The sequence below is a fragment of the Polypterus senegalus genome, chromosome 12 (assembly GCF_016835505.1).
Source record: "Polypterus senegalus isolate Bchr_013 chromosome 12, ASM1683550v1, whole genome shotgun sequence".
Taxonomy (NCBI): Eukaryota; Metazoa; Chordata; class Cladistia; order Polypteriformes; family Polypteridae; genus Polypterus; species Polypterus senegalus.
The window spans coordinates 159,008,336-159,021,715 of NC_053165.1; the positions used below are offsets into that span (position 1 = coordinate 159,008,336).

The window sequence follows — 13,380 nt, forward strand, 5'->3', positions numbered from 1 at the left end:
AATCATTCAAATTCATTTGTTTCCCACATTAGTACCCCAAAATGACAAAGTGGAAACTGGATTAAAAATAAACTGAAATAACCGACATCACACCTCCTAACTGGAAAGGATTTCACTCCAGCTAGGGGTGAGGATTGTGCAGGTGACATCACAACAGGACAGAATCAAGATACCCAATCGAACAAAGCTAAACACCTTGGCACAAATTTTGAAATTAGCAGCTGTGGCAAAGAGCCGAGGTGCTTACCTGGACAGGACACCCTGATGATGGAAGGACTGGGGGGGGACAGTATTTTCAAGACAGACAGAGGGCAGCCCCCTTGGTTTCCAGCAGGGCCACGGGACACGAACATAGAAGCTGAACCCTGTTGGCGCCTGTGGCCACCGCCAGGGGGCACTTGGATGTTTTGCAGGGCCCCACTTGGCAGCACATCCTCCACACCCGGAAGTGCTGACAGAAGAAGCTTGTTAGGCACCTGGAGTCCTTCTAGGTACCCTATAAAAAGGGGTCAGTCGCCAGCATTCATTGGCCAGAGTCGGGGGGAAGAGGGCAAGGCCTGTGTGAGGGATTGAAGGCGGCATCAAAGGGACTGTGTGCTTTATTGCTTTGCTGTACGGTGTTGTGCTATGGGAAGCAGAGAAAAGCTCTCCCCAGCTGTAAATAAAACCCCGCGCCGTGGGAGAACTTGTGTATAAGCCTGTCTGTGTCGGGGTTAGGGCGGCTGTACTCCTCTAAGAAGACCACCCAAAAAAGACATCAATCGATTGCAATAAGTGCAGAATGCAGCTGCCAGAATCTTAACTAGGAAAAGAAAATCCAAGCACATCACACCAGTCTTAGCGTCACTACACTGGTTACCTGTGCCATTTAGAGCTGACTTTACAATACTGCTTACAGTTTAAAAAGCCTTAAGTAATCGGCTCCAGGCCTTTCACCTTCCACTCCAAATCGTAACCTTAGATCTTCAAATGAGGGTCTGCTTAGAATTCCAAGAGCTAAACTTAAAAGAAGTGGTGAGGCGGGCAGGCGGCCTTCTGCTGTTACACACCTAAAATCTGGAATAAGTTAATGGTAGAAAATTGCCAGGCTAATACACTGGAGCACTTTAAAAAACTGCTAAAAACACATTATTTTATCATGGCTTCCTCGTAGCTTCATTTTAGCGTAACCCTGATATTCTGTATATGCATTAAATTATTTATTTTTTTCATGGCTCTGAAATCCATACTAACCCCTTCTTTCTCTGTTGTTCTTTTTCCATTTTTCTGTGGTGCCGATCTGCGGCCCCACCACCTGATCAAAGCACCGTGCAGTCCTTACATTGATGGACTGAAGGCGCAAGGTCCACATGACCATCATCGTCTAATTCTTCCAAGTGAAGCCTGAAAACCACGAGAACTGATTTGGATCATTAATGTTAGGTGGAATACCCAGTTGGGGGCTGAGCGGGTGGTCTCATAGTTTCGTAACCCCTGCAGATTTTGGTTTCTCCTCCAGCCCTCTGGAGTTTTTGTTTTTTTCTGTCCTCCCTTGTCATCGGACCTTACTTAACTTACCTGACTTATTCTTTGTTAATAAGTATTGTCTAATTTTATTTTTATATTTTTTTTCTTCATCTTGTAAAGCACCTTAAGCTACATCATTTATATGAACACGTGCTCAAGAAACAAATGTTGTTGTGGTTGTATGCACCCAGGCATCACACAACGTTATCACCTCCCATCTACGGCTGATTCCTGCCTTGCAGCAGATGCTTCAAGATGAAGTTTCCTCCACCCATAATCCCGACTTGGATTAACCAAGTTTGAAAATGTGTGAAAGAAATCCATAATTTTAGATATGCAGGTAGTCCCCAGGTTACGGACATCTGACCTACGACATACAAACGGGGCTACAGCTGCGACGCATGCGCCTCAGTAACTGCCGCTCCGTCATCTTTGGCCTGGGGATGCTGCAAGCGGTGGCTGGATGGAGGCTGGAGGGGGCGATTTCGCTGCTTGCACAGTGTAGTGTCCCTCGGGCGGCTCCCGGCGGCAAGCGATTTCACTGTCCGCACACCACACACGGCTGCCCCATTCAATCTCGGTGGGCGGCTGGTGATGCTGCAAGCGGTGACCCGGTTGTGGCTGAACGGAGGCCATTGAGGGTGAACAGGGCAGTGGGGAGTAGCATATATAGTGTGCCTCGGGTAGCTGCCTGTTGAATGGGGGGCGGTGGTGGGCGATTCACTACATGCCTTTCGCCTCACTGTGTGCGTTCTCGGTGGGCGGACGCTTCAGGCAGCATGCTGTAGTGGAGGCGACTGTGAGGTGAGCTGGTGATGAACTTAAGCCTGCTTGTACCATTACGCACACAGCTGGAAGTTGTCTCTTGTTAGTACACCAGACGTGTTGACGACGGGTGCCTTCCTGTTGTGATAGCGTGTCCAGTAACATGGCCTTTCTATAACTTCAATTTAACTTAATCCTGATACTCTATATGTTCAATTCATCATAATAACTATTCATAGTGGCTCTAAAATCTGTACTGACCCCAACTCTCTCTTCTGTTTCTTTTTTTGGTTTCTTTGTGGTGGCGACCTGCGCCACCTCCACCTACTCAAAGCATCATGATGCACCAGCATTGATGGACTGAAAGCCAGAAGTCTACGTGACCATCATCAAGTGACTCCGTGAGAACCCTAAATCCAAAGTGGACTGTTTCATTTATGTTAGGTAGATTGCCCAGAGGGGACTGGGCGGTCTCATGGTCTGGAATCCCTACAGATTTTATTTTTTCCCCAGCCGTCTGGAGTATTTTTTGTTTTTTCTGTCCCCCCTGGCCATTGGACCTTACTCTTATTCGATGTTAATTAATGTTGATTTATTTTGTTTTCTTATTCTGTCTTTTATTTTTCTATTCTTTATTATGTAAAGCACTTTGAGCTACTGTTTGTATGAAAATGTGCTATAGAAATAAATGTTGTTGTTGCTGCAGTGCTGGTCAGAAGAGCTCATCTTAACCTTTTGTCTTCACCCTTCAACAATGTCTCTGAAACACAAATCTGATGCGAGTGCTGGTGATAAAGAAGAGAAAAACCACCACCACTGAAAATAAAGTAGAAATAATAAAAAGGTCAGAGAGACGTGAAACTCCATCATTCATCGTCAGAGCACTTGGTTACAGTCGGTCAACAACAGCCTTTATTAAAATAATGGACCTGCTCCGACTTATATACAAATTCAACTTAAGTACAAACCTACAGTCCCTATCTCGTACGTAACCCGGGGACTGCCTGTACAACTTTTGTGTTTTAACTTTTCAAAACATTTGTTATTAAATTCAAGGTAGATCTTGCAAAATGGAGTGCATTTAAAATGGAAACTGCGCAGCAGTAACTCATGGTGAATGTGGAGCAAATTAAGAAGTCGTGCAGTTCAAGCACAAATTTTGACAACCATTGGGAAGCATCTTAGCCTGAAGGACTGAGTGGTCTCTTCTTGTTTATCAAACGTCTCATATTTAATGGGGCGGGGGGTCCAAACTGCAGGCAAAGCAATAATTACATTTATCTACATTTCATGGACGTAGGTAATGCTTAAAATTAGGAAGACAGCTTGACATTCTTACCAAATGAAAATATACTATACCATACCGTACTACATTGTAATGAAGCATGATAGAAAAAAAGCAGGTTACCGATGAAGGGAAGGGGAACTCAAAACGAACAAAGGCATCCAAATCATTTGGTGAGACCCCTGAATGCAAAGAGAAAAAAGAAACAAAATGAAGCACAGTAATGTCCAAGCAAGTGTTCCTGCAGAAGTATAACCTTTTACAAATTATTTTTCACACGGTAATATCCGTAAGCTCCTAGAAAGATTAATTTTTCTAGTTCATACTCTCAGATGTTGAAGAATGACAATTTTTTGTTCTTGTACTGTTTTAAGTGAGCCTGTCTGTGTGCACTTGGTGAACCCACCGTTGTCTTTTAGAGCTTGTATCTCAAGATCTCAAGGTAACTTGGCATCACATCTTGTTCAGCTTTTATCTGTTTTTTAAGTCAGTTTGACAATATTTGTTTTTTGTGTTATCCGCCATCAGCTACAACAGACGTGTTTTTGGGTTTTTTTTTTTTAAGGATGGGAAGGTAGTTAAGTTTATTTATCATACGCAATGATTAACCAAAATGTTAAACAATTTCAGCAGGCAACCAAGGTGCCCCTTTAAGTATAGAAACTAAAGCAGATCTTAATGATCCTGTGAAAGAAAGGAAAACATGCTGTGACTGACAAGTAAGCACTGAGCTAAGCAAGAAAGCCAGATAAACTGAAAGGCCTCCTTTTGGGTATTAAAAGGTGAATGTGATGTGAGGATCTAGAACTTTCTGTAACATGTGTGGTCCCCGGCCGGGGGAGGACGAGAGGAGGGCTTGTGCCTCCTCCAGGCCGCGAGGGGGCGTCCATCCTGGTTCTGTTGGGGACCACGGGTGGAGGGCTTGGAAGCCCAGCCCTGTAGGGGCCCGTGGCCACCGCCAGGCGGCGCCCCAGTGCCTCATTATTCCAGGGGCCCGGCACTTCCGCCACACCAGGAAGTGCCGGGGAAGACGACAGGGGTCACCACGACGGCGAAAGAATCCGCAATGGAGAAGACGCTGCAACCTGAAGAGCCAGAATGGCGTCGCACCAGGAGGAGAGGAGCCAAGATGGCCGCGGACCGGAAATTCTTCCCTGAGACGGGCACGAGATTGGACGGGGTGTCTTGTGTGCCCGCCAATGATTGTATAGAGGCGGGACCAAGGAACGTCCATCTTGTGCCAAGGAGAGACCCGATTGGGCTAGAGAAGCCTCACAGAAAGCAGGCGGCGATGACTGACAAGCAGGTAGGCCAATCGTCGACTGACTTTCTGTGCTTGTCCATGTTGCAGGTGCTAGGTGCCATCCAGGCTGAACTGCAAAGTCTGAAAGAGACGGCGGGCGCGTCAGTGACGTCGGAACGACGAAAATAAACCAGTGATTGTGGGTGACATGAACGTGTCTGCCTGTCTGTGTCCGGGGCGAGGTTCACACATGACAGGAAGAAGTCCAGGGAAGTCTCCCGTCTGCCTTTCTCTCTTCACCCTCTGCACAACCAATTTGAAGTGCAACTCAATATTTTTATCATTTTCATTTCAGTTATTGGGTTACACATTCACTTTTCTAAAGTTCCTTATCTGATTATGATTTCTGTCGTGTTGGTTCAATTTTTGATATTTGATATACTTTGCTAACCTCTGAGAGGAAATTGTCTTTTTGCAATAACTTTTTGGTTCAGTGAGAAACCTTTTTTTTCTTGCATTCATATTTACCTTGAGGTGCCGGTAAATTGATTCCTTTCACCACTGTCAGGATCATATCACTGCTCGACAGACTGGGGAAGATCCTGCAAGGGAGAAAGAGGTCAGAAATTAAGTTAAACAGCAATGTGTGTATAAGAAATATTGAAAACATTAACAGACACCACTAGGACAGTACAGAAGAGCAATTTGAAATATGTGTCATCTCTAACAGGTATATCATGGAAGACAAAATGTTAACTAACTTTACAGTCACCACGTAATCAACATAATAATAATAATAATTATTACTAGATAGCCTGCGGTAGGTTGGCACCCTGCCTGGGATTGGTTCCTGCCTTGTGCCCTGTGTTGGCTGGGATTTGCTCCAGCAGACCCCCGTGACCCTGTGTTCGGATTCAGCGGGTTGGAAAATGGATGGGTGGATTACTAGATAGCCGAAGCCCGCCATAGCATATGGCGGTGTAAGAATAGGAATGGAAAATGGTGCATTGCCTTCATCAACCGTTTGTGTCAAGAAATAACCCACTGATAGGAACAGGCAGTTGCCGGATCCCGGAATATAGATGATGTTGTATAAAAACCCGTCGACAGAGAAGATACTGTCATTCATTTTATAACAAAGGCTTAGGAAACAACCGTTGCAGTATAATGAAAAAAGCAAGGAGCGAAACCAATGCCAATGGTCGAGAGAGCACCTTCTTGTAGCAGGCTACGGAAAAGACTCCCAGGCGCACACATAGCCGAAGTGAAAGGTCAGGCGATCAGGCTAGATATAGGGTGGTGACGTGACACCAATGGGGTCATTAGAGAGGAGCAGGGAACGCAGTAATTGGAAGGAGGAATAGGAATCGAGAAAAACGGCGTGGGGGTGCATGGGAGGCCGCAGGCAGCGTGGGGAAGGGTTTGGAAGAGGACGAATAGGAATCGAGAAATGCCGTGTGGCCGGCACCGGGTTTGAAGAGGAAGCAGGATAAACCAGAAGGAAAATATATATAACAGATAATTAGAATTATTATTATTATTATTCAAAATTAAATAGCACTTTTCTCACTACTCAAAGTGCTTTTCATAGTAAATGGGGAGGCACTTAAACCACCACCAATATATAGCATCCACCTGGATGATGTAACGGCAGCCATTTTTGTGCCAGTACACTCAACACACATGAAGTGTTAGGTGGTGAAGGGGTGAGAGTGAGAGCCAATTAGAGACAAGGGATGATTAGTGGGCCAGAATGACTAAGCCATAGTGGGCAATTTAACCAGGACATCAGGATCCATCCTATTCTTTACAAAGGATGCCCAGGGATCTTTAAAGACCACAGAGAGTCAGGACCTCAGTTTCACGTCTCATCCAAAGGATGGCTCCATTTTTACAGCAGTGTCCAGGCCACTGCACGGGGAAATTAGAATCCACACTTAGACCACAGGGTAAGCACCCCCTGCTGGCCTCACCAACACCTCTTGCAGCAACAACCCAAGCTTTTCCTCGTTGGTCTCCAAGCCAAACGATGGCGAGGTCCGAACCGAGTCTATAAGCTAATGAGATGGGCAATAAGGCATAGAATCATCAGTTCAACTCCCAATACTGGCTCGCTACATTACCCTTGGCAAGTAATTTCATCAGTAAATTCTCATATTGTAGAACTGAGAAACAACTCTACTATACTTACTGTGGCAAAGCAATTAGCCAAATACATCTGATCAGTATGATAGTGTGTAATACCGGGAATGACTCAAATGGGAAGTACAGGATGACTGCAAAATCTAATCTGCCCCCTCATTTCAGTGACTGGAATACTCGTTTATAATATACTAGCAAAATACTCGTGCTTCGCAGCAGAGAAGAAGTGTGTTAAAGAAGTTATGAAAAAGAAAAGGAAATATTTTAAAAATAACGTAACATTTGCTTTCTATTCGTTTGCATAAGCACAGTCCTTCACCAACAATCATTTAATGTTAGCTCAGACCCAGTACTTAAAAGTTTCTGTCGCACTTTTGCTGAGTTTGTGCCAAACACTATTCTATCCCTGACCATCTAATCTTCGTTTGCATAAGCACAGTCCTTCACCAGCAATTTTAACTCGTTAGAAAGTGATCAAAAGTCTCGTTTATACCCTGGGTCCTCTCAGTCAACTTGTATCTTGCGAATATCATATTCGTCGTAGGCATGACAAACGCCAGCGGCAGCGTGTCTATAAACTTAATTTAAACTTAAGGTTTACACCGTGTGCTTTGTTTCCGCAGTAGCTGCACTTATGAATATGCTTGTATGCGTCACTCGCTTCATATTCTTTTGCTGCCTTCTCAATTGTGTCATGCGTTTTTTGTTCATGGCTCTTTGGAGCTCTTGCTTGTTCTCTGCGTACTGCGTTCACAGTCAGTTCACGTGAGCCGCTCCCTTGTGTGATCTTACGATGTCCATGGCTTTATTTAAAGTTAGCTAAGACCCAGCACTTAAAAGTTTCTCTCGCACTTTCGCTGAGTTTGTGCCAAACACTAGTCTATCCCTGACCATCTCATCTTCGTTTGCATAAGCACAGTCCTTCACCCGCGAATATTTACCTTATATGGGCAGTCAGTCAATTACGTGGGAGGCGTGATGATGCGGAACGCAACTCCACCTCACACGGCGACCGAGCTGCAGGCTATGGCCGTATATATGGATGAAAGTAGGTTCCAGTTATGACCGTTACGTGTAGAATTTCTAAATGAAACCTGCCTAACTTTTGTAAGTAAGCTGTAAGGAATGAGCCTGCCAAATTTCAGCCTTCTACCTACACGGGAAGTTGGAGAATTAGTGATGAGTGAGTGAGTGAGTGAGGGCTTTGCCTTTTATTAGTATAGATGAGGGTAGTTGTGATTCAGTACCTGACAAGTAGATTAAATGCCAACTAGTTCCCAGAAAAAGAAATGCATATCTTACCATCTTAGTAAGGTCAGGCACTTCGTGATAAAACAAAATCAAACAAAACATGCTCCTTATATACAAACTTAATATTAGTACACTTCATATGCTCCTTAATTGAAGTATAGTAAAATGAGATTAAAAAACTCTCTATATATGTATGTCTCATATTAGCTTTAAGGGTAACAATATCAATACCAGCTTCTGTACTAAAATATTAACATGTCATCAGACATGTAATTATTGGATAAAGTTCTGGTGTGTGGATTAAGGGAAACACAGGAAGGCAAGAGCTTATGGATGCTGTGTTGTAATTTAGGAGGAAACTCTTTTTTTGAAATGCCCCAATGGTGGAAATAATTTGAAATGGGCACACAGCAGGAGCCAATTAATCCAAAAGGGCACACTCGCAATCAGACCAGTTTTGGAGTTGGTAATTAACCTACCCTGACTTATTTATCTTTGTGATGCCTGAGAAGACAGAGCATTGAGCCAGAAGTCAAGCTAATGAACTGCAAGACTACAGCACTACCCACTGTGCCACAATGTCATCCCATCTGTCTAGCTGGTACAACACAATCGGCATTTCTTTCTTCTGTCTTCTGGTTACCATTTCAATGCAGTCAATGACTCTGGTACTCTTCAAAAAGGTTCAGATAAAAAAAAAAATACTTCTCCACAGTTACAACATACTCAGCCTCGTATCTTATAAGGCACTATATATTAAATAACATGTAAATAAGAGTAGAATGAGAAAGTGTAATCACATATTTCCTGAAGAATTCAATTCAGTTTGGAAAGAAGAATAAACTGTTGTGTCAAAACTTACTTTGTTATATTAAATGTGCGTTCTTCATAATGGAATTTGGGCAAAGCATATCCCTTCCCATGAGAAACCTTCAGAATATCAATGTGCTTCTTGCAGTCCTCGGCCATCTTTTCAAACCTGATAATTTGAAAATAAGAAACTTTACAAGTATAGTGGACATTACCAAAACATTAACTGAGGTCCCAAGCTCTAAAGATTCAAAGGAAAGTCAAAACTAAAAGCAAATACAACCGTCTGCTGATGTACATTTACCTGGTGGTCTCGGCTACATTGCCTAAGTGAGTGAACTGCTTGGAGTACTTAATACACATCTAAAGAAAAAGAGCACAATATAAGCAATTCAGTCAGTCGGTCATTGTTGGGCACACTTAACCCATGACAGGAACACAGGAAAAAATTCAGGCATACAATAATTAGCACTAAAATGTAGTCCTGTCTTTACAAAGCTCTCACATCATACTGCTCCTTGAGGAGCTCCATCAACTGAGTGTACTGCTCTGCCGTCTTCTGAGGAATCTTCACACCACGTTGCTGTACAAGCCTAAAGTCCTCTTCATTTATTGGAGCAGGTGGGACCTGAAGGTTAGAAGTTTTAGAAAAATGGGAAATATTTATTGAAGGCAGTGCCAGGAATACACTATTGTATATACTCTCTCTATACAGTATATACACACACATAGTGTATATATATATATAAATAAATAAATACACACATACATACAGTATATACAGTGCATCCGGAAAGTATTCACAGCGCATCACTTTTTCCACATTTTGTTGTGTTACAGCCTTATTCCAAAATGGATTAAATTCATTTTTTTCCTCAGAATTCTACACACAACACCCCATAATGACAACGTGAAAAACGTTTACTTGAGATTTTTGCAAATTTATTAAAAATAAAAAAACTGAGAAATCCCATGTCCATAAGTATTCACCGCCTTTGCTCAATACTTTGTCGATGCACCTTTGGCAGCAATTCCAGCCTCAAGTCTTTCTGAATATGATGCCACAAGCTTGGCACACCTATCCTTGGCCAGTCTCGCCCATTCCTCTTTGCAGCACCTCTCAAGCTCCATCAGGTTGGATGGGAAGCGGTGCACAGCCATTTTAAGATCTCTCCAGAGATGTTCAATCAGATTCAAGTCTGGGCCACTCAAGGACATTCCCAGAGTTGTCCTGAAGCCACTCCTTTGATATCTTGGCTGTGTGCTTAGGGTCGTTGTCCTGCTGAAAGATGAACCGTCGCCCCAGTCTGAGGTCAAGAGCGCTCTGGAGCAGGTTTTCATCCAGGATGTCTCTGTACATTGCTGCAGTCATCTTTCCCTTTCTCCTGACTAATCTCCCAGTTCCATCCCCACAGCATGATGCTGCCACCACCATTCTTCACTGTAGGGATGGTATTGGCATGGTGATGAGCGGTGCCTGGTTTCCTCCAAACGTGACGCCTGGCATTCACACCAAAGAGTTCAATCTTTGTCTCATCAGACCAGAGAATTTTGTTTCTCATGGTCTGAGAGTCCTTCAGGTGCCTTTTGGCAAACTCCAGGCGGGCGCCATGTGCCTTTACTAAGGAGTGGCTTCCGTCTGGCCACTCTACCATACAGGCCTGATTGGTGGATTGCTGCAGAGATGGTTGTCCTTCTAGAAGGTTCTCCTCTCTCCACAGAGGACCTCTGGAGCTCTAACAGAGTGACCATCGGGTTCTTGATCACCTCCTGACTAAGGCCCTTTTCCCCAATCGCTCAGTTTAGATGGCTGACCAGCTCTAGGAAGAGTCCTGGTGGTTTCAAACTTCTTCCACTTACGGATGATGGAGGCCACTGTGCTCATTGGGACCTTCAAAGCAGCAGACATTTTTCTGTAACCTTCCCCAGATTTGTGCCTCGAGACAATCCTGTCTCGGAGGTCTACAGACAATTCCTTTGACTTCATGTTTGGTTTGTGCTCTGACATGAACTGTCAACTGTGGGACCCTCTACAGACAGGTGTGTGCCTTTCCAAATCAGGTCACATCAACTGAATTTACCACACGTGGACTCCAATGAAGCTGCAGAAACATCTCAAGGATGATCAGGGGAAACAGGATGCACCAGAGCTCAATTTGGAGCTTCATGGCAAAGGCTGTGAATACTTATGTACATGTGCTTTCTCAATTTTTTTTTTTTTTAATAAATTTGCAAAAACCTCAAGTAAATGTTTTTCACGTTGTCATTATGGGGTGTTGTGTGTAGAATTCTGAGGAAAAAAATGAATTTAATCCATTTTGGAATAAGGCTGTAACATAACAAAATGTGGATAAAGTGATGCGCTGGGAATACTTTCGGGATGCACTTTAGATAATAGAGAGATGACTTTAAAAGGCACCTTGCATAGCAGAAGCTACTGTCTTGCCAGGACTAAAAAAAGATGAGCAACTGACCTGTGAAGTTAACCACCCAATATTTTGATATCCTTACCTTAGTGATATCTACAGGAAGCCCCCCTTTTGCAGCTTCAATCATTGGGTCGAGTCCCTTGGCGTTTCGCAAGTGCTGCTTTGCACCTTCCAGGTCATTCTTCTGTTTAGATCGCAGTGCTGCCTGCATCAACTGCTTTTTACGACCCTCAAGGAACTCTAGCTGTTGCTGGGCTGAAATAAGTACAGAATTTGATCAGGTACTTAAAAATGAACTTTAAAGAAAAATAAGGGGTAGAATACACAGTATGTTTCCTTTCAAAGTCAGGATTTAGTTTTATTCAAGCAAGGGAACGCACGTGGTTAATTCAGCTATCCTAAAGCATTTTCTAAAAATTCACTACTTCTCAGACAAGAACTGGTTAGCCAGGGATATAAATTACCAGTCGAGATTCCTGGAATTGTCAAGTCCCACTTTCACCCCCTATTGCCAGAGGTTACAATGGTAACGTAACAAGTAGAAACAAGAACTAATTACTCTGGAATGAAAGCCACCAATGGCCTACTGTGACGATGTGGATTCTGGCTCCACACTCCCTTCTGATTTTTGGAAGCACTTGAACCCAACACCGTCGATAACGTAACCGAGTGAGCTAGTCAGTGAAGGCAATAAACATCTAAGCAAGGGGATGGTTGAAAGTGCAACAGTGCTTTTATTTAAAACTGTCCATCAAAACAGGTGTTCACATAAATAAAGTGCAGTTCATTCAAAAAGCCAATAAATAATCCAATAAAACATGTGGAGGTTAAAAATATAGAAAAAACAATCCTTTAAAACGAGAGGTAAAATGTTTAAGGAAGCAGTCTTTAAAAACAACAAGAACAAACCCGGTGCCTTCTTTTAAAACTAGCGTCCCTCTTGCTTCACCCATCCGGGCCATGTAACAAGGGAGACGCTCACTCTGCAGCTGACCTTCTCTATGCCTCTGCTACTGCCAGTCGCCTTCCCGATCCTTGGCTCCGGTCGGCTCCCACCTGACGGTGACTTGAAAATCCCATAATGGCCAAGGCTCTCACATTAGAGACACTGCGTCCCAAGTCCCGACTCCCGCTACCGACTGCGGAGAGTCCTGCACCTTTCCGGTCACTCCCGCCCTGCAACAAACTTCTGCGGGAGTGACCACAACCACTTCTCCCAGGTGCTGGCCAAACACCCAAGCAGCCTTCAGCTACCTTGCGAGCGTTTGCTCGCTTCCTTCCTGCTGCACCGATTTGCTCGTGCTCTTTCTCCTTTCTCTCCTTCCTGCTTCCAACCTCCATTTCCTTCTCTCTCCTCTCTCTCGTTCCTTTCTCAATCCCCCCACAACCGACTCGCGCTTCTTTTAAAATGACGAGGGCCACAGCAGCTGCAGCATTAGCCACGGGACAATCACGAATGTGGGCAGTTCCTCACCTGTGCACTAGGTGAGAAACGCCCACACCCTATGGATGGCACCGCGGCTCGCTATGGCCCAACGACTCCTCGCTAAGCCGCGAGCGCGTCGATTATTTATTTAAAAAATGGCCTTTACTTAGTGAGCTGTGGACCCGCTATACCACACCTACATGCTGAACCACATGGAGCTACACTTCAAAGTAAAATCAGAAACTTATTAATATTAAAGAACAACCACCTTTTGTGCCGAGCTTTAGAGTAGGTTTAGCATTTCCTTGCCCAATAGCAGGTACTCCTCCTTTGGACTGGACTGGCTGAGCTGACCCAGGTGACTTTGCTGTAACGGGATGACCAGCAGGCTAAATAACCAAAACAACAACATTTATTTCTATAGCACATTTTCATACAAAGAATGTTGCTCAAAGTACTTTACAGGATGACAAAGCGAAAGTTTCAAGAAAAGAAGATGATTACATAACAACATTAACGAATC

General features: G+C 43.9%; 1 protein-coding gene across 2 annotated transcripts in view; it reads right to left on the reverse strand.

Moving 5' to 3' along the window:
- Window positions 1-13,380, reverse strand: part of cc2d1a (coiled-coil and C2 domain containing 1A) — a 107,351-nt gene that overhangs the window by 34,374 nt on the left and 59,597 nt on the right. For both annotated transcript variants that reach the window (XM_039770482.1, XM_039770483.1), the window contains exons 13-19: window positions 13,126-13,246; window positions 11,514-11,686; window positions 9,508-9,630; window positions 9,307-9,365; window positions 9,055-9,171; window positions 5,328-5,401; window positions 3,680-3,738 (exon numbers count right to left, since the gene is read on the reverse strand). In XM_039770482.1, coding sequence (XP_039626416.1) covers window positions 3,680-3,738; window positions 5,328-5,401; window positions 9,055-9,171; window positions 9,307-9,365; window positions 9,508-9,630; window positions 11,514-11,686; window positions 13,126-13,246 — 726 coding nt within the window. The remainder of the gene's footprint in view (window positions 1-3,679; window positions 3,739-5,327; window positions 5,402-9,054; window positions 9,172-9,306; window positions 9,366-9,507; window positions 9,631-11,513; window positions 11,687-13,125; window positions 13,247-13,380) is intronic.